The following is a 20,104-nucleotide window of genomic DNA, read 5'->3' as shown; positions in this document are numbered from 1 at the left end:
CTAGGCTCAGTCTCATCAGAACCAGACAGAGGGGGCTGAGTCCCCCACGGCAATGTGGGAAGTAACAACGGCTTCTTTCTTGCACCTTGTTGGGCGGCAGACACGGTTCTACTCGGCACTCCAAGCAATCACTCCGAGAGGGCGTTTGCCCTGCTTTCTTTCTAGCTCCCCATGCCATTGATTGCTATTATTAGTTAGTGTTTATTGATCCCTTTCTCCTTCCACTCTCCTCTGCAGCCCAGCCAATGCAGAAAGCAAGCTCTCAGCACCCCGCACAAAGCAGGAAGCGGCTTGTAAAAAGCAACAGGAGATGGATAGTGGAGATGGTCGCACTACAACATGAATAAACGTAATGCTATTGAGTGTATGTAATGCTATTGAGTTGTACGCTTTACAATGATTAAAATGGTAAAACTCATATTATGTATATTTTACCACAATAAAAATTCACCAAACAAAATAATAATAATAATAATAATAAAGCAACAGACAAGGTGACGTTTTCACCCCGGTCACGTGTGCTTGGGGGAGAGCAGAGATCTCACAGAGAATTGTTAACTGGGGACTGGGCAAACACACGCTTACTCAACCCCAAGCACGCCGAGTCTGCATTTCGCCGCTGCGGACAGTCCCCAGGTAGACGTGGAAGCGAGCTCCTGCTCACGGCCGTTTCCCAAAGCTCGCCATGCCTGGGAGGGCCCCACAGGAGTCTGTGTGGCTCTACGTGCCTCCCACAGAACCAGCAGCCACGTCTGGCAGCGGTGTCTTCGTGGATGGTGGCAGCGTGACAAGGAAAAGAGGGACAGGTTGGTGTTCAATCCCACCTGGAGGGCTGTGAGGCGGAGACGTCCTCTCTGAACTCATCAATGGAGAACAAGCTGAGAGGGACGTCACTGGGATGGTACGAACACAGAAAGGTGCCGCTACCTTTTTACCCATTTGCTGCTCAGAATATGAGCAGCCTTTAGCTCTGCTTCCCAACACGTGGTGGCTGCACATCAGGCCAGGCGCCCGAGGGGTGACGTCGGGGACTGGCTACCTTGCCGCCCCCTCACTTACCCCTGGTTTGTCCCCCACTCGTTCCGAATGCACAGGTGCTTGTGTACAGGATCCTTCATGTACCCTTCGTAGCACAGACATTCCCCTTCGAGGCAGGCAAGGAGGGAGAAAGAGAGACAGAGCGATTGATCAACATGTCTGTGTCGGAGAAAGTGAACATGCAACTACCAAACTCGGGCCCTGGAGTGTGGCACGGGTGAGGCCCAGGGCCCGCTGTGTCAGACATCCCCCCCCACCCCGGGAGTGAGCCCCCCGCCCCCACCCCTCTGCTTCCCACTACGCGGCCTTGGGCGCTACCACGGAGATCTACCATTTACAAGGCACCTGCTGTACGGGCTCTGTAAACACAAAGGTAAGAACTCTTAAGCAGTGGATTTTCCACCTTTACTTCCTCCATACCCAGTATAATGCAAGGCGCATAGTAGGTGAGCAGTAAAATGGTTAAAGCAATAAAGCATAAGTGCGTTATTTCATCGAAATTTTCATTAAGATTTCTAATCTTGAAAAGTGGGTTTTATTGGCTATGCTATGTAGATGGGGGAAACTGAGGCTAGGAAAATCAAGGGAGACAGCTTGTAAATGGCAGAGTTAATATTTCAATCCATGTCTGCCTGACACCTGGCCTTTTCCCTCATCATGCTGCGCTGCTCGCCCACAGAACAGGTACCGCAGAGGAGGCCACTTACACTGATTATGGTTTTATAGGACCTTGGGGTTTTAAAGTAAACCAGCTAATCCTCTTGGCTGGTAAACAGGGCGATCACCCACCAAATCTGTATTTGTTGAGGATATTACTGTGCTTTCTCGTCATCAGATACCCAAGACGTCATGACCCCTCCGGAATTGTATGCAAAACTGCGCAGGAGTGCCTTTCCATGAAAGATTTGCAGGACTTTCACCTGATTGGCAAGTAAATCCAAGAGCCCCACAAGATTAAGAATTGTGGCTCTTTTTAGTCCTGATCTCAAAGGTCATCATTGTGCTTCCCCTCAGGCCAGCCCCTAAACTAAACTAAAACTAAACTTTAACTAAAGCACTCTGTTAACTCCTCTAGGGGCTGGTTACTTCAGGAGTGTAGAGTGTGACTTCCTGAAATTTGTAAATAACAAAGGTGCCGCGCCCTAAGGAGACAATGGGCATTAAGTTCCTTTATCTCCTTAGCAAGAGGCACTTAAAAAGGATATAAAAGAACAATAGCTTTGAATGCTATTATCTCTTTTCAAAGACAAAAAGCAATACAAGTGAAGTGTTGAGGAAAGGAGCTGAGTAGGCTCTGAGCAGGTTGTGTACAGGATCTGAGCTCAACTGCTTATTTCAAGATTCCCCTCTAGGCTGCTGGCTGCGGCGGATGACGTGCATTTTCTTCCCCCACACCTGCCCAAGGAGCTCAAGGGTGGGGCGAAAATGAGTAACTTCCTAGTCTGTGGGGGACCCCCAGGGACTACAAGGCTGGTAACTTTGTCTCCTATATGGCAAAATCAGGCTTCCATGAGGTCTCGGTCACAGGAGCCCCGAATTAACTGGCATCAGTAGCGCTGAGCTGGACCTAGGGATGGCTGGGCGGCCAGGAGTCGGACACAGGGAAATATAGCTGGGCATCAGGTAGTTGATGGTAAGGCTTTCAGATGAAGGCTGCTTCTATTAATTCCAAAGAAAGCATGACCTCGAGACTAAGCTACACAAGGGCAAGAACAAGGTTAGATTTTCCTCCACGCGAGCAGGTCTTTTATAAATACTGCGTAATGGAAAATAACTGAAGTAACTAGTTTGCCTGAACTTACAGGTAAGACCATCCGCACCTCACCCGAGACACTGAAATCTAAGGCAGTTCATGGGTCAAAGGGCCCGGCTATGCTTCCCCTGGAAGGAGATCGTTTCCTGCTTGTCCTTGTGGACACTGGACATGAGATGATGTTAAAAGCAGGAATTAACCTGAAGAGGTGGTCAAACCCATTACTCTGTTCTGACCCTTACAATGGCCTTGGTTGGGTCCCTTGCCTGGAACTAAGGAGGAACAAAAAAGGGAGTCCTCCTTCCACATCTGATACCTAGTTACCAGAAAACATGTAAAAATAAGTGCAGTAGCAACCCAGAGTTCAAGCAGAGTCTGATTCTCCTAACGCGGCCGACACCTACCATTTGTAGGCACATGCACCTCCCTTACATGGCCTTCCCGGTCATTATCTCCTCATGAGGCTGGTTCATTCATCACCATGTGGGGACACGCTGCTGACAACAGAGAAAGCTTTCCTCCACATAATGTCCTTCGCAGCTCAAAGCCAGAGCACCAGAGAGACTGTCAAACACACCGGGGAGAGTCTGTGGACATCCAAAGGCTGCCTCTCAAATGATCCTCGTTTCCGGAACCCACCAAATTGTCCTCTTCTGTATTCCTCTGCAAAACCGGTCTGGCCATCTAATACATGGAAGGGAGATCGGACTTGATGAGGAAGGTTGCTATGGCAACCCGCCACAAAATCTTGACCTGAAGAGGGATCTCGTGCACGCACAAGCTCTGTTAGCTGTGAATTTTAAAGACCCTGCGAGGCTGTGGGATGCCCTCCTAAGCCAGAAGCGTCATAGCCTCTGCACCTGCTGTGGCAGATGGTGGGGGCACAGGACGTGCTGACTCCGTGGAAGTGTCCATGGGATCCAACAGAAAGGCGCGTCATGGGCACAGAGAAAGGCCCAAGCAGGGCAGAGGCACTCACGGGCTAGGTCAGTGCCAGAGAGCAGAAGCCCGCCCTGGGGCGAGGCAATCTGGGCTCCACCTGGAGGGGGCGCCACTGATTTGTGCTTGGTACCCGGAAGGAGGACCCCTGAGGAACCTTGTATGATGGAGAGAGCCTTCGGTCACATTCCACCGACAGCTGAAGGACTCAGGAGCAAATCTCATGGAAGGATTAGAGAAAGTCCTTGAAGCGAGGGCTCCGCAGATATGACTGGGCTCACCGCAAGTCCTCCACGAGTTAAATACAGATCAAGGCTGAAACGTCTGAGTTACCTCGATCCTTCAGGTAGCTGATGGCTTTCATTAAATAGAACTGGGTATGTTTCCTCTAGAAAGGGACACTTTTGCAAGACACCTGACTTGGGTAGTATCTAATCGCCAGGTCTCCTTGTCTGTGAAGACATCAGGCCCGTAATCAAACGTCACACAATCCTGGGAGGAAGGAGGGAGCACAATACGCCCGACGCGCATCCTGAAAGGCGCTCTAGTTGAGCCACAAAAGGGAGTTTGGAGTGAGCAGGCATTCCAGGTGACAGGGACAAACCGGAAGCTGTGCTACGGTGCCAGTTTGGGTTAAGCTAGGGAAGGCTACAGAGAGAGAGGTGTTGGCTCGGAGAACGGAAAGAGCAGGAGGGCCAGGTTGAGTCTAAAAATCTGGTCCAACGGCCCTCACCAGATTTTACATGTTGCTAACGGTTGCAACTGGCTTACGGAATGGTCTGGGACCAAAGACATTTGGGGGACCATCTTGGGTGGTGATTAAAACTTGACGCAGCTTGGAAGCCTGTGCTCCTCACAGACCCATAAACCCACACACACACCCTGACATGGGAACGGGGGTCTGGGGCCAGGGCCGCCAGGGGCCGTGAAACAAGGCAGGTGTGAAGCCTCCACGGCTGCCCACGCGGCCGAGCAAAGGCCAGGAACGGGGTGCAAAGACAAGTCCCCGAAATCTGCTGGTCTGTGTCGTTATCAAGAAACAACCGAAGAAGCCTACAACCACCACAAAAACCTTAGAAAATACAGGAAAGTAACCTCTGCTGGATCCAGTTGGGCATTCAGCCTCACAACCTTGGGGGTTGGCTGTTGGCTCAGTGTGAGCAGACAGCTCCCGAGAGCTCCAAACCTGGGAGGATGGCGACAGAACGTCACCGTGTAGCTGGCAAAGGGCTGGGGGGCACTGGGTTAAGAGCTCTCGGTGCCGCACGCCCCTCCCAAATGGCATGGTTGCTAGAATGTAAAAGGGAGGCGCGATGGAAAACAGATCAGCGAGTGACCTCAGCTCCGCTTCTCCCACAGGCTCCTGAAACACCTGCAGAACGTCTATACAACCCCCTCTATACGCTGGGCAGGGCGACATGAAGGGTCACCTAACGAGGCTCATTCTTTCTCTATCCTTTTTCTTCCTCCCTGGTATATTCGTTTTCCATGGCTTCCATTAAAAATTACCACAAACTTAGTGGTTTACAACAATATGAATTTATTATCTTGCAGTCCTATAGGTCACAAGTCTGACAAGGCTGAAATCAAGGTGTCACGGGGCGCCCGCACTCCCTGGTTCAGCCCCCTCCCGCCATCTTGAAAGCCCGCCATGGCTGGTGGGGTCCTGCTCAGATCACATCGCTCTGGCCTCCTCCTCCGCCTCCCTCTCCTCCTGTTAAGGACCCTCGTGATTATTTCGTGTCCACCTGGTTAATCCAGGATACTCTTGTTCTTTTAAAGCCAGTTGTTCAGCAACCTTAGCTCTATCTGCAACATTAACGCATCTTTTCCATGGAACAGACCACAGTCACGGCTTCCGAGGACTGGGACGCGGACAGCTCTGGGGGCCCACCATCCTGCCCGCCCGCCGCACCTGGTGCTCGCACCACCGCGAAGGCCGTGAGTGAACACACGCCTAACGGTGGGACACCGCAGAAGGGAGCCCGAGGCCGCTCCAGGCACCGGAGGCCACCCCTCTGCGGGGGCTGAGCGCCTGCGTGTGCATTTGTGTGTGTGTGTGTTTGTGCGTGTATGAAAAAGTATTCACGTGCGCCTGCACGGCTCCACACATTCGTATGGGCGGCCCCTCGGCATGGCTGGGAAAGCACATGTCCCAGCACCACGACATTTCCAAACGAGTTAGCTGGGGGATGGCAAAAATAACGTCAACTTGACTTGCCGCCAATTCCCACACGCAGCTCTCTGGAGAAAGGCTCTGGGATGGAGTGTGGGAGGCGATAAAGTTTCTTACCAATGAGCACGTGGCATGACCACATCATCCCATGTGCAGAGACAAGCAGGCGGAAGGGGAGCATTTCCAAATCCAGCGTGCAGGTCTGGGCACCGGCATTTCTCAGTGCCCGCTCCCCCCCGCCTGCCCCCGCCCCATGGAGTCGCTGTGCCTCCTGTGTCTGCTGTGGGGCTGTGGTTCTTACTTGCCGTCTCCCTCCGTGGCTTTCCAGCTGGACATTCATTAATGGCCACAGATCCTGGGAAGCCATCAGCAGGGGAGGGGTCTCCCGAAGTCACTGTCGGCGAGGACTGGAAATGAGACATCTGGGCGGCCTCATGTGGACAAGCAGCTTCCAGAGCCCCTGGCTCAGGAAGCCGTGACGCTCAGTGAGGGTGGCGGCTCGCCGTTCCGAGGGCCGACTCTGTTGGAGCTGCCGTGCCTGGGGAAATCAGTGCAGCCCTTTACAGTACCACCTCTGCTCTGATTTCATGAGGGACAGCACCCAGGCTCTGCCGTGGGTCACTGCGGGACTCTGGTCACCTCGTGTGCCCTCTTGGGGGATTCCAGCATCGATCGAAAGCGAGGGGCCAGTTTATCCCTGAGGCCCCTCCAAGCTGCAAACACCAATGCCTCTTTCCACATGTAACTGGAAGTGCTTTCTGTTCCTGAAAACCCCAGCTTCTGCTCCCAGGGCCCCGTGCGGGCCAGGCTGCTCTCGGAAGGGAGCTTAGCCACTGAGGTTGTCCTGGGTCTCACCATTCAGGCCAGCGGGGGCCGGGGAGAGCTTGGCGGCACGGAGAGGCCCCGCTGTGGAGGAGCTCTCCTCTCTTCCTCCGAAGCGCCGGTGTGGGGCCCGGCGCACAGCCCATCTGTTTGGTTCGGCGTCTGCCTGACAGCGTGGGAAGAGCAGCAAGGAAGCACAGCCTTGGACATCAGGTGTTTAAAAGGCTGCACTTTCTGCTCCATATGGGGCCTGGGATCTTCGCGATGGGCCCACGTGCCGACTTTCAGACCTGAGAAGGTGAACTTCAGATGTCGCCGTGACCCGTTGCACCCCCCACCAAGAGTTAGAGCACAGACTGTAACAGACGGAAGGGCCAGAGAGATGTCTTGGACGCGACTTCTACTAATATCCCTCCAGCCCAGCATCTGAAAAAGGCGCACCTGTCAGAAGGTGCGTGTGTGGGCAGGAGGGGCTGGACTGGAAGCACAGAGAGCCCGAGGAGTTGGCCTAACTCCAGCACCATCTCTCTTGAGGCCTTAGATGGCACTACCTCCCAGTCCTCTGTTCTAGGCATCATCCTACTTCCCTGGGGAGGCTCTATCTGTGGTACTGAACCTACTGGAAACAGACCTTCAGAGAGGTGACTATGGCGCCCCCTTTCTGCAGTGAAGTGCAAAACCATCTGGGATGAGGGGGTCCCTATTCCTGGATACCTGGGGGCTCAAGAGGCGCTGAATACCAGTGTCTGACACATCTGAATCGGGACCCTCTCTCAGAGAAGCCCCGGCCCCCTTTGATAATAGAAGAGTCTGAAAGATGTCGATACCCTTTGGCCCAGCAATCTCTCTTCTGAGATTAATTAGGAGAAAAACAACTTTTTTCTTATTTATGTAGTGCGCCCTGCATTTATGTAGTCTTATTTATACAAGTTAAAAGTTTAAAGCATCCTAAATGTCAAAGAGTAAGAGAATTATTTAAATGACCTATAATATACACATACAATGGAATACCAAATAGCCATTAAAATTAAAATTAAAATTATATTATTGAGGATTACTTAATGTTCTGGAAAACTCTCATGACAGAATAAGTGGAAAAAAATCAAGACAACTCTACTGGACTTAGTTCAGAAGTTTCTAAAACTCATGCACAGAAAAAAGATCAGAAGGGGGGACATGAAAATATTTAAATGATTTCTAGAGGAGAAACAATTATTGATAATTATCATTTTCTTCTGCAAGCTTGTCTGGATTTCCCCAGGTCTCTACAATAGGCATGCATATAAAGCCAGCCCCAGGAGCCGGGCTCCCCGACCGGACGGCGCGCGGGCTGTGGGGTCACCAGCGCGGGTCAGGCTGGTGCGCGGCCACGGTTAGCATGCGCCCCTGCCTTCCCTCAGGAGATGACCCCACACTTCAGGGGCCCAACGTGCTCAGGCGCCCAGCCCGGGCTCCCCATCGCAACGGGACAACGGGGGCGGGGGCGGGGGGGGTGGCGGCCCAGGTCCCAACAGGGCGAGTGCAAGAGGCGTGATCGCTGACAGTTACCCGCTGCCCGGTGCTCCCGCCTACCAGTTTCGGGGTCGCATTGGTGTTCGCAGGGGTCCAGGAGCCGCCGGGCACAAAGGTCCATGGCCCAGGGCCCGCTGGAGTTCTGCTGGGAGAAGAGGACCACTTGGGCAGGGTTCAGCCAGTCGCTGGCATCCAGCTGGCTCCCCTCCAGCAAGATGAAGCGGCTCCCTGCAGGGCGGGGAGAGAGAGGCATGCCCCTGTGTGGGCGCAACACACACAGAGACTCACACATATGCACATACTAACACACGAGCACACGCACAAAACACATACATGTGCAAACACAAATACTAATGTGCATATAAATACGCAAACTCACACATGCCAGCACACTACATACACGCATGTGCAAACACAAATACACAAGCCCACAAACATGCAAGTACACATATATACACACAAATGCACGCACACCCAAACTCACATGCACCAACACACAAATTCACAGGCTGACACATTCACAAACTCACACATACACAACACAGAGTAAGGGGTTCTCTGCAGATCAGCCCAGCCTGAGGCCATTCCTCCTGCTGGTTCCAGGCCACCGTGAGCCCCAAGAAAGGTGCCAGCAGATGGAGGCTCGGCAACCCCTTGAGCCTCCCACTGCTCAATGTCTCCTGCTACCTGGCCTACCTCCTGTCTACCAGGGTGGAGCTAAGGGTACAGGGACAGAGCAGCTCCTCGATGGCCGCGCCGCTGCTCCCTCGGGCCCAGCCACGGGCACTGGCACCCGCCGAAGGACAAGAACCTGCTGCCCATCCTCACCTGCCGGGTGACAGCAGGCCCCTGTGGACAGTCCCCCCGTTTTCAGCCTTACAGCGGCCAAGCAGACAGACACTAGCAAGTCAACGAGGCGCTCTGGGCTGAACCAGCTCAGGGGCTCTCAGGACCTCTATTCCCCCTCATCGTCTTGGGGTCCCCCAGAATTAAAGCGCTGTGCTGCTATGGAGTTCTGGGCTCATGGTAAGTTACTGCAGTTAGGAATTTCTGCCCAGGGCACACCAAACTGAGGCAGGAACAATTCTTAACCACCTCCACTACTCCGCTTAGTCTCTCCCCCTCTGAAAAGCTACGACCCTCTCAGCGCCTATCTACCTGCATCTAGCGTGCTCTGTGCTTCTCTCCGAAGCCAGGGGCTGACAAACAAACAGAAATGGGAAACGAGAGTGAGCACAGAGATGAGGGGATCTGCTCAGCTTTTTCACCTGCCTTTTGATTGCATGTGTGGACAATCCAGTTTTATCCCAAGCCTTATTTATTTGTGTTTATTTCCCCCTCGCCTACAGTAATAGGCAACAGTGACCCCAGGCTTTTTCCGTATCCTCTCGCCCAACCCGAAACCTTTCTCTCTAGGGAGGGAGTCAGGGGTCAGGAGTGGGCTCACCATCGGCGATCAGGTGCTCGGGGACGTGCAGGGTGATCTTGACGACGAGAGGGCAGCTGACATGAGAGGAGCACACAAGGCCGATCACGCAGCTGGTGACGCTGATCAACATCAAGGTGGTCTTGCTGACAGGACTCCGGGGAGAGCCCACTGTGAGCAAGACACAGGCAAGACACATGGTGGTAAGAACCTTCAGGGAAAGGCCAGTGTGGTCTTTTGCCACCCAACCTGGGCAACAGGGGGAGCAGCTGGCAAACGCAGGCGGCAAATCTGTGCAGCTGCACGGCCTCGGTGACACCCACCCCCGCCGACCACCAACTCATCGCTTCGAGTCAGGGGATCTGGCCCACGGGAGGCCCTCCGGGTCAACAATGGTCACCCATGTGCAAGTCACCTGCAGTCTCCCTGGGCCAGGGTCACAAGACAAATGGTCCCGGAGGGCCTGCTCCCCCTTGAGGCACCCCAGCCTCTTGCTCAAGGGCGGCGGGACCTTGCTTGGTCCCCACGTACTTCCCACAGAGGGCGCTCTCACAAATCAGCGCCATCACCTCTGAGGAATTTCCTGAGCGTGAAGAGCTGCACCTACTCTCCGGGTGGGAGTCCTTTCGCTGTAGGTTCTGGGAGGAGGGAACTGAAGAAAGGCCCCTCTGTATGAGGGGTGGATGCTGTCACAGCAGAAGGCTCTCCCAGGCACTGCGGTGAGGGCATACACGGAATGCTTAGTGATAGCAGGACAGGGCTGGGGGAAAAGACGCACCCCCAGAGAGGTGGGGTCAGGGACAGGAAGCGGGGGGTTTGGCCTGTGTGGGGTTTGTGTTTTGTTTTGGGGGAGGTGATTTCACAGACAGGCAGAACAGAGGTGGGGAAGGAAGAAATCGAGGGTAATAGCCAACAGAATGTGTGGGTCCTCTGGAGTTTTCTCACGGTCTGTGTTAATATTTACTGTTGATAAAGGGCACCTATCACGTCTGACAGTGTGCTCAGTGATTTACATACTCTTTAAAATTGCGAATCCTCACTTCCTTACAGTAAACCTAGGTCTGCACAGTCCCTCCCCACTTCACACGTCAGGAAAGGAGGTCTCCAAGAGGCTGGCCGCCCAGGGGCAGTGAACGGTGGTGAAGTACAAGGACGGGCCAGGCCCCAGGGAGCTCCTGTCATTTCACAAGGGCCACACACTCAGGCGGCGGCATCCGCAGAGCCGCGGGGAGTCAGAGACACTGCAGGGCAGGTCCGGGGCCAAGCAGCCGCTAAGAAGGGGAGCTGGGACAAAAGCCCGGGTCCTGTTGGGGCTACGGCCCTGATGAGAGTCCAATCTTTGGGCCCAGTGAGGTTTTGGAGCCACTGCTCCCAGGAACACGGGAATGGTTTCCAGTCCGCGGATGCACCATCCTTTTTGGGAGCAGGTTCCCTGAGTGGGCGGTGGGCCGGCAGAGGCCGGGAGGCAGAGACCCCCGGGGCGGGGGCGGCAGGCAGCCCCCTGCATCCTCCGTCCCCGGCTGCCTGGAGAGCGTCTGCTCAGAGGCTAGTGTCCTCTGGACATGGAGTCTATCTCCCCACACTTGCAACCTCGGCGCCAGCCCAGGCCAGGCCTGAGCAGCAGAACCACTGCCAGAACGTCCCTCAGGCGCTCCAATGCAAACCCCAGACTGGGCTTTCCACCCTGCTTCCCACCCTGCTCCGCTTCCCACCGCCATTGCCCCAGCCGCAGACTGGACTTGGTTTCTCAAGTGACAGCACTTCCCCGCCCCGACACTTCCCTCCCCAGCAGCCCGCCCCCCCCCCGCCCCCCGCCCCAGTGCCATTGACTGGTTTTGCATTTTGCATCCAGACTTTCGGGCCACCTGCCTTCCTGGACCATGGCGATAGCCATTCCCCCACCCCCCTACCCCGCACCTACCCTCCCCCACTGCCCCAGAGGGGCCTTCGCCAAGCAGGGAGGGCTACAGCGCGGGGCTTTACAGCCTTCAAGGGCTCCAGCTGAAGTGTCAGGCCCACCCATGCCCTACGGTCAAGGCCACGGGCTTTCTCCTGACCTTCCGGCCCTCTTTCCTCAGAAAACCACACACCCGCACCCTAGGCCTCATTCTAGGCAACTATTTACTGCTCTCCGGTGAGACGGCTTTCGTTTGTGTCTGGAACCTGGTGAATCTTATCTCCTCCTCCACAGAATGCCATGTTGTCACCTTGTCAGCCTGGTGTACACCAACTCTTCAAGTCTCAGCCCAAACAACAGCTTCCTGTAAACACTCCCTGAAGCCTTTAAGAACAGCTTCTCCCCCATTCCTGACTGTTCCTCTAGCCCTTGGTGCACCCTGCTGTTACGGCTCTCGTCACACAGTGTGATCACGGTGTAGGGGCATTTGCCACTGCTCTCCTGTGACTGCACTGTAACTTGCTATCCATGTTCTTGTGTCTCTAGTTCTTCCGCAACAGTGACCCATCATCCAGCATCTCTACCTGGCTAGGGCCTCCGGAACCAAGCGCAGACTCAGTAACGTGGCATGCGTGCGGCCCTTGGCAGCCAGCCTGTTTTCCAGCCATCTCTGCTATGCACCCATGACAGCTGCTATACTGAGTACTTTCACTTGTTTGAAAATACTGTTCTTTTGGGCCTTTAAGGATTTTTAATAAAGATTTTACTTTTTATATTTATTTTTAGAGAGAAGGGAAGGGAAGGAGGAAGACAGGGAAAGAAACATCAATGTGAGAGAGAAACATCAATCGGTTGCCATTCAGTACATGCCCTACCTGGGGACCGAACCTGCAACCCACGCATGTGCCCCCACTAGGAACTGACCCGGTGACCTCTTGCTTTGTGGGATGATGCTCAACCAACTGATCCATATTGGTCAGGGCCCTTTAAGGCTTTTTCTATATTATTATCCTCTGCTGGAATGTCCTTATTTTACATTCTTCTCTTTCAATAAATTCTTTATATTGTATACAACCCAGGTGTAATTATTTTCTTTTCTCTTTTTTTTTGGCCTCCAAATGCTACCAGGTAGAACGAACTGTTCTCACTTCTGAGTATTAATTTTACTTTATTTATATTATTAAACTAAGACTTATCATTGTGCCACGTTTTCATGTTTCTACCACCTATCACAAAGCCTGACCCATGGCAGGCAGGTTATAAAATTTCTTGTTGATTGATGCATCCAGTTCAATTCAACAAACACTTACAATCATCTATTATAGGCAAAAACCCTCCACTAGGCACTTTGGAAAAATAAATTAGACATGCTCATCCCTAAGAAGCTTACAGTCTAGTTAATAGCAATAAACAGTTGACGTATTAGGGAGAGCTTGGTGTTTAAAATAAATTGGTTTATGCTGCAAAGAAACTCACTCTAATTCATTACTGTGGATTTTCCTAAACAGGTTTTTATTAAAGCAGAACACGCCCTGCTTTGGTATGGCCAGCGTTGATGAATCTAGGTTGACTATTCGCTGTATATAAATACGTAACAAGGATCAGCGGGCCCACATTCTCGCCTCAGGGATGGGGCACTGGACATTAAGCTGCCCAGAGCCCCCGAGCGTCTGAGGAAAGTGGTAGGAAGTAGTTTGGCGCTGAGAGCTGCAAAGCCCACAGGAGCTGGAGTTGGGGGATTAAACAGGCTCCTTCCACTCTCTGGGAAGTGTCCTCAGCACAAAGGAACTCAAAGGGAGGCAGGAGGGGGTCAAAATGCAGTTGTCTTTTGGGAGCACTGGCTGATTATTGGTTGGGGAAAACTCTATTGAGGATAATAAAGGGCCCAGCAGAAGTAACACCTGCTTGAGTGTGGCTGGTAGGGTAATATTATGGGTGTAATAATTTATAGTTTTCATTTGAACAATGCACCTAAAATGTCATAGGGTGCGCCTGAATGTGATGTTGTTATGTTACAGAATTACACGTTTATGATTTTGTAATAAAGGACTTTATAACAGAAAAGGGGCGTTATTTGTGCCCTGCACCCCGCACAATGTGACACTGCTCAAGTATCCTCCACTGTATCTCACGGGGCCCCCCTGTCCAAAACTCTAAGATGAAACACTGTGGAAACCTGAGGCTGCACTGTGGGGAGCTCTAAGAGCCACAGCAATAGGGATTTCATAGTCCTTTGCCAGTCACCCAAAAAAGGACATTTTAACATAATTTAATCTTGACAACAGCCCTACGTGTGAGGTGCTGTTAATCCATTTACTACGTGAGGAAACTGAGGCTCAGAGAAGTTGTTGTCCTTGTCCAGCATCAGTCAACGCTGAGGCCAATTAGTGCTTGAACCCAGACCACCTCAGTGAGAAAGGGGATGCCAGCAAGTCACGGGAAGCAGCAGCCACCAATGCAACCACCATACGCGAAGCCCCTCAACACCGGGGTGGAGGGGTACCGACGGCGGGCGGGTGGAGGGACCGGAAGTGTGGCTCCGGTGATTCCGCTGGGGAGGGGATTACAGGGTAAACGCCTTGACAGGCACCCTTCAGGCTAGAGAGGGTTCCCCAGTTGCCCCGCCCGCCCCGCCCCGCCCCGCCCTGCCCAGTGCCACGGCTGGTGTGGCTGGGGAAGCACGGGTCCACATCGGGTCCACTTTTCCCACCCAACACAGTTTATCCACTTTATTCCCTGCCTCTAAACAGCAAGATAGGACTCCCGAGGCTTCCAGAAGGCATTGAGAGTCTTCTGACCAAGAAATAGCCTTTCAAACAACTTGGACACCTGTTTGAGAGTGCCATTATCTGGGAGAGACGGGTCTCCGGAATGTTCCACCCCAGGCTCTTCTTTCTTCCTCGGCCCAGAAGAGCAACTGTGGCCTGAGAATCCTTTCCGCGGAAATGAGCTTCGGTGTGCAGATCCCACAGCCCGACCCAGTGCTTCTGCGGCTCCCCACCTCCCCTCCCCGGAGCCCCTGTCCCCGCACTCTGTCCCCCCATCCTTCCTACCTCTACTGCGTCTCCGGCTCCGTGAGGGGTCGGTGTAGAAGGTCAGCTGGGGGTCGTTTTCTGTCTCTGTGCCAGAATCCCCTTCAGGGTTCAGGAAGGCGGAACCAGCTGTAATGGACAGGACCATAGCAAAGACAACACCTTCAGTTTTGTCTTCATGAAACCAAATCTTTGGGCAAGTTCAAGAGAAAAATCGGTAAGAATGACAACTGGGCTGACAATCTGGGAGGAGTAGCCATGGGGAACGGAGCTTCCCAAGACACAGGTCTAGTGAAGAAACACTTTTAGATGACAGCAGCCATGGATCCCTGCCTTCCCCAGCCCCTGCCCCTACCGGGGCTGGGGGGAGGGGGCGTTCCTGCCAGCCACCTGCTGAACACGGATGGGGCTGGAATAGGAGGAAGGAGAAATGCCCCTCCTTACAGGTCGTAATTCCAGTTCTATGAGACTGAAATTATGTCTCAAGAGGTATATGTCATGATGCCTTAATGTCTAAAGGATTTTATATTTTTTTTCTGGTTCTAGAATTAATATATATTCAATGTCAAAAATAGAGAATAATAAAGAAAATATACAAAAATGAGTAAAGGGCCAACTCTGATGTCTTCTGAATCCTTACAATCAGAGCAAAACTGTGTTAATATGAAATGCATACTCTCCGCCTTTTTCTGATACAAAACCAGATAAACACTTTTCGATCTCCCTGTAGCATGGCATTCTGCTGCACCTTCTATTTTGAAACCTCTTTTGTTTCATTTAATAGATGGGTGGGCAACTTCCCACACTGACAGGTACAGATCCGTATCATCCCCGTGCATGGCTGCGAGGTTGGCCAGGGGACCGGGGTCCAATGTGCGGGCAGTTAGCCAGGTCCCTTCTGATGGACACTGAAGCGACTTCCCATTTTCCTCTCTTTTAAACAATGTGATGAAGAGCCTTTTACACCTGTCTCTGCATATTTGTCTAGTTATTTCCTAAGGATAAAGCCTGGCTGATGAAATTCCTTGGTCATGAAGTTTGTAAATTTGAGTCTTTCTGGTAAGTAGCACTCAGCAGGCCTCCAGAAAGACCGCACGGAAACCCAGCCCCTCTAGACATGAGTGAGAGGCGGGGCCGGGAATCCACCTGCACACCCCGCCTCAGACACGGGTACCTCTCGCTTTGTTGTTGATGCGCTTCCTCTGGCTGCTGGAGGTGTGCGAGAGCAGGGTTGCCTGCTGGTGGTTGGAGTCCACAGGGCTGGTGGCGATGATGTTATCCTTGTACTTGTTCATCAGCGACAGCTTGGCATTGTCGCTCCCTGAATAAGAAAAGTCAAGGCGAGAACTTTCAGAGAAAAAGTCAAAGAAAGCGAGAGCAAAGGAATCTGCATACACCAAGTACATGCAGTTTTCACAGAATTAAAATAGGGAACCTTTAAAGTGAGGGGTTAGCAGAGATGGAAATGCTTGGATTTCTAGGGGGCCCCTGAGGGACGGGAGGAGTGAAGTAAGTGTGATTCCAACCAGAAATCCAAGTCCACTCACTCTGTGTTGAGAGGGCCACCGCGTGCGGCCCTTTGACTAGACACGGCCTACGGAGGGCTTCCTTTTGGTTGGCCTAGAGTTTTACGAGAATGTGCATTTGAGTGCCTTCAGAGACAAGAGGCCCGCTCCCCTCCACAGTCTGCAACCGGTCCCTATCACCTGACGTCCGGCTCGTTCACATGTCTGCGCCATCTGCCTGCTCCCTGAGTGCCTTTGACCTTGTAACCCCGAGTATGACGTGGGTACCTGCTGGGCTTAGCACTCCGCCAGGTGCTATGGGGAACCCAAGGCGCTGATGACGTGCCCCCTGTTCTCAAGGAGTTTCCAGGTTTTCATCTTAGTAGGAAGTAGCCATTCACATAGGCTCTCTTTCTGAGACCTGTATGATGGGATGTCCCTCTTTTCAAGTTTAGAGTCCATATAAAGCAATATTCAGTATCAAACTGTCTTCTTCAAAGATAATGGAGCCGTTCTTTGAAGGGCCACTGTCTTGGGGTTTTATCTATGGGGAGTTGCTACTTTATAGAATTTCAAGAGAGACAGGTAGGCTACTGTAAAGGAAAAGTACAGTTATGTCCTCTCTGCATTTTGTTGACCCTGGTCTTGTTCAGCCAGATCAGGCCGAAGTCTCTTCCACCTCAGGTCTCACAAGTGCACAAGGTGTCTGCGGTCAGAGAGCCTGACCGCATCCCTTCCTCTTCTCTGAAGAAGTACATCACTTGTAAAGACTTCGGAAGCATGGGCAAGATGACACAACTAACCCCCAAGGCCAAAAGCTCCAGAGTCAAGAACAGGTACCTCCATCCTCTCCACTTAAATGGAAAATTAAATTGCCTAAACACGCCCATATACAACTACCATACTCACACAATGATCTTTCTTGCTATCTTCTTATGTCCCAGAGGATGTTCACTATGTAGGAAAAAGGCTCCAACCCACTCTTGGGCTGGATGTAAAAGTATCTCTGCCACCAGTGCAAAAGGGAGGTGGGGAGGGACCCAAGTTACCCCTGTCCTGCTGGCGTCCTGTGCCACAAAACAGTTCTTCCCCTCTCAGGAGGAAACATATGCTTCTTGCCCACCTGGGAAAGGGCACCGGCATGTCCCATGATGCATGACGGTCAGCCACGAAATTAGGGGCAGCTCTTCCCTACCCGCTCCCTAGCTCCCACGACAAGGACCAGGTCGCCCACCTGGCGTGAGGTCCATGCCCGCCTTCTCATTGCAGCCCTGCAGGGAGTCGAGGGTGCGGGTGACCTGGCTGGCAAAGTCCTCCCCTCCGTTCATGCACTCCCTCTGCAGGTGGTGGCGCAGGTCGGTGATGTCGTACTCATAGCCGTCCAGGATGGGCGTCTCACGGATGCTCAGGGTGCCGCTGGAGTTGTGGCCCTGCACGCGGGCGTTGCGCAGACTCTCCCGCCCGTGCCCGCCAATCAGCACCGAGGGGATGTAGTGGATCTCGTTGGCCGCCTCGGCGCTGGCGCTCTTCTGGGGCTGGGGCACCCGGCGGCGCTTGCACCAGCGGCGGCGCGTGTACAGGATCATCACCAGGCACAGGATGGACAGCAGCAGAGCGATCATGCCACCCTGGGAAGAGAGGACGGCAGATGGGGGGGTGGTGAGCTCGTCTCTCAGAGAGCAGCGCCCCTGCGCCGCCACCACCCATCACGCGTTCCTTCGTTCTTCCAGGTGCAGGAAGCATGTGTGACAGGCATCGCTGGGCACGCAAAGGGGCGTGTGCTGGGATCCCTGCTTGCGGCAGAAGAAAAACGGAGCCGGGATGACCCGTGCATCGTTTAACTGATCCACAGGTGCTGCTGGCTTAGCCGACACTGAATAAAGAAGGGTTTGTGAGAGTGAGTGAGTGAGTGAGTGTGTTTCAGCTCCAGAAATAAAGGAGAGGGTTAGTTTGTTAAGGCAAATTTGTTCCATAAAGCTACTTCCAGGCTAATTTTTAGCAACAGTGGTGGAGGGTGGCGGCGGGGGGGGGGAGGGGGCGCGTGGAATCTGGTTTCTTCCTCTCTCATATCTTTAAATCAATCATGTACAGATTCTAACTCTAGCTCTACCAATGACCGCGAGTCCCCTACATTTGAAACCTCAGCTTCCTACTCTGAGGAAGATAAACCAGCCCCCACAGGGTGGCGGTCAGGACCAAGTCAGTCACCTACGTAAAGTGCCCAGTAGAGGTGTCCCACAGAATCAAGGCTGTCCTCAGCCTAACCTTAAATATCTCCATCAAAGTCACTGCCCCAGCCAGGAAAGCCATGGGCCAGTCCGGAGAGGAGTGGACATCCCAGTGTGCGGAGGCATCTCACCCTCTGACATGAGTTGGGGCCACCGCTGCCTGAGGAGACAGCCCTCCCCAACTCACGCCGTCCTGAGAGATGCGCCACCTCTCGAGGGGAGAGACCGAGACCCACGTCCTGGGGTCCGGCCAGCGGGAGAGGTTTCTTCTGACCATGCCTCAAGGCCATCCTCTGAGGCCGTTACATGAAGACCAGGACATGGCTCCATGTGTCAGAGGGGAGGACGCAGTGCTCGCTGAGATGGAACGCCCCACCTGGACACCCACCCAGGACGGGGTTGGCAGGGAAGGTCTGGCGAGCTTGTTGCTGCTCAGAGCTCAGTGGACACATATCTTCCTGCGAACAACCTGTCTTCACTCCCTTCATTTTGGTCCATATCCCTCCCAGCCTATTCCGTTAGGTGGGGGTGTGCCACATGGTTCCTTCCCAACTTGGGGCTGCCATCGCCACCGCCCCATCATATGGGCCAGAGATGAAAGCCCATACAAGGCAGCGTCAAGATGGTTCCCCAAACTCATTGAAGGGGACTTTTCCTAGTCTCATAATAATTATGCCTTGGTTTATAAAGTTTCTCTCCTCATAAACCTTTTCATTTACCTTCCCTTTCCTACCATCACTGTGAGCAAAGGAGCGAGCATGCATGCAGACACAAACACGCACACACACGCGCACACTTACTTACACACGCACGCACGTGCGCGCGCCACGGCCACTTTCAAAGGAGTGGAGATGGGAAGCAACAGAGGCAGCTGCCAGTGGCAGGTCATGTCCGGTGGCTTTTTGGGGACCCTCGCTGGCCTCCAGGTTTTCAAACTCCTCTGTTATCTGTGTGACTCCTCCTGGTGGAACCTCCCGTGCAGGTACAGAGGACGCATGCAGGTGATGCTGCTCAGCTACAGCTGGGGAGAGTCTGAAGCCACAGAGCCACATGCTCAGAGGCCTGGCTGACCACCCACCCTCCATTCCTGCGGACGAGCACACAGAGCCCCCGCGGCTCTCGAAGGGACCACACGGGAGCCCCGCGCCCGTCTGCTGAGAGGGAACGCCCGTCCAACCCTGTGGGTTTCCAGCGAACACTGTGTCTCAGAGTCCTTCCCCCCAAACTGAAACTGCAACAAGAGGCAACTAAGCCACACAGGAAGAAAACCCCCCGAGTGGGAGAAGTTGCCAGACGCTGAATTAGGAGGTACTTTTACTCCCAGAAGAGCTGTAGGAGGAGCGCTCATCCACCTCCGAGGACTGGCTTCGGCACCGTCCTTCCTGCCCCCTGCCCCCTGCCCGGGGGTGCAGGAGCCCCTTCCGCCCGCCCGCCCCAGCTCTCCTCGCATGTGGCCACCGCGGGGCCGGGGCATGATGCAGTCGCAGGTTCTTTCCTGATGCTGCGCAGGAATAAAGCGACAACAGCTGTCCAGGGCGGGGTTTTACGAGGCATCAGACACTGCTTATAAACGCTCCACACTTTCAACTCTAAGAGGGACAGTTAAACTATGTTAAACATGTTAGCCACTTTAACATTTGAAAAGGTGAGGCACAGAGGTAAAAACAAAACGAAACATAAAACCTTGCCCGAGGTCACATGGGATATGAAGGGGACTGACAGGGGAACAAAATGACTCCCACTTCAGAGCCTGGGTTCCTCCCCAGCAGCCACAGC

The 20,104-nt window shown here is 53.3% G+C and overlaps 1 protein-coding gene across 2 annotated transcripts in view; it reads right to left on the bottom strand.

Moving 5' to 3' along the window:
* Positions 1–20,104, bottom strand: part of ASTN1 (astrotactin 1) — a 267,008-nt gene that overhangs the window by 125,027 nt on the left and 121,877 nt on the right. Inside the window, exons 3-8 of one of the 2 annotated variants that reach the window (XM_054587723.1) lie at positions 17,335–17,728; positions 15,770–15,916; positions 14,617–14,724; positions 9,688–9,837; positions 8,277–8,468; positions 1,060–1,144 (exon numbers count right to left, since the gene is read on the bottom strand). In XM_054587723.1, coding sequence (XP_054443698.1) covers positions 1,060–1,144; positions 8,277–8,468; positions 9,688–9,837; positions 14,617–14,724; positions 15,770–15,916; positions 17,335–17,728 — 1,076 coding nt within the window. The remainder of the gene's footprint in view (positions 1–1,059; positions 1,145–8,276; positions 8,469–9,687; positions 9,838–14,616; positions 14,725–15,769; positions 15,917–17,334; positions 17,729–20,104) is intronic. The other variant, XM_054587724.1, reaches the window with a different exon arrangement.

The sequence above is a fragment of the Pteronotus mesoamericanus genome, unplaced genomic scaffold (assembly GCF_021234165.1).
Source record: "Pteronotus mesoamericanus isolate MK-2021 breed Mesoamerican mustached bat unplaced genomic scaffold, CSHL_Meso_final scaffold_1186, whole genome shotgun sequence".
Lineage (NCBI taxonomy): Eukaryota > Metazoa > Chordata > Mammalia > Chiroptera > Mormoopidae > Pteronotus > Pteronotus mesoamericanus.
Note: the sequence above shows the minus strand (reverse complement) of the source record. Positions and strands in the feature narration are given on the sequence as shown.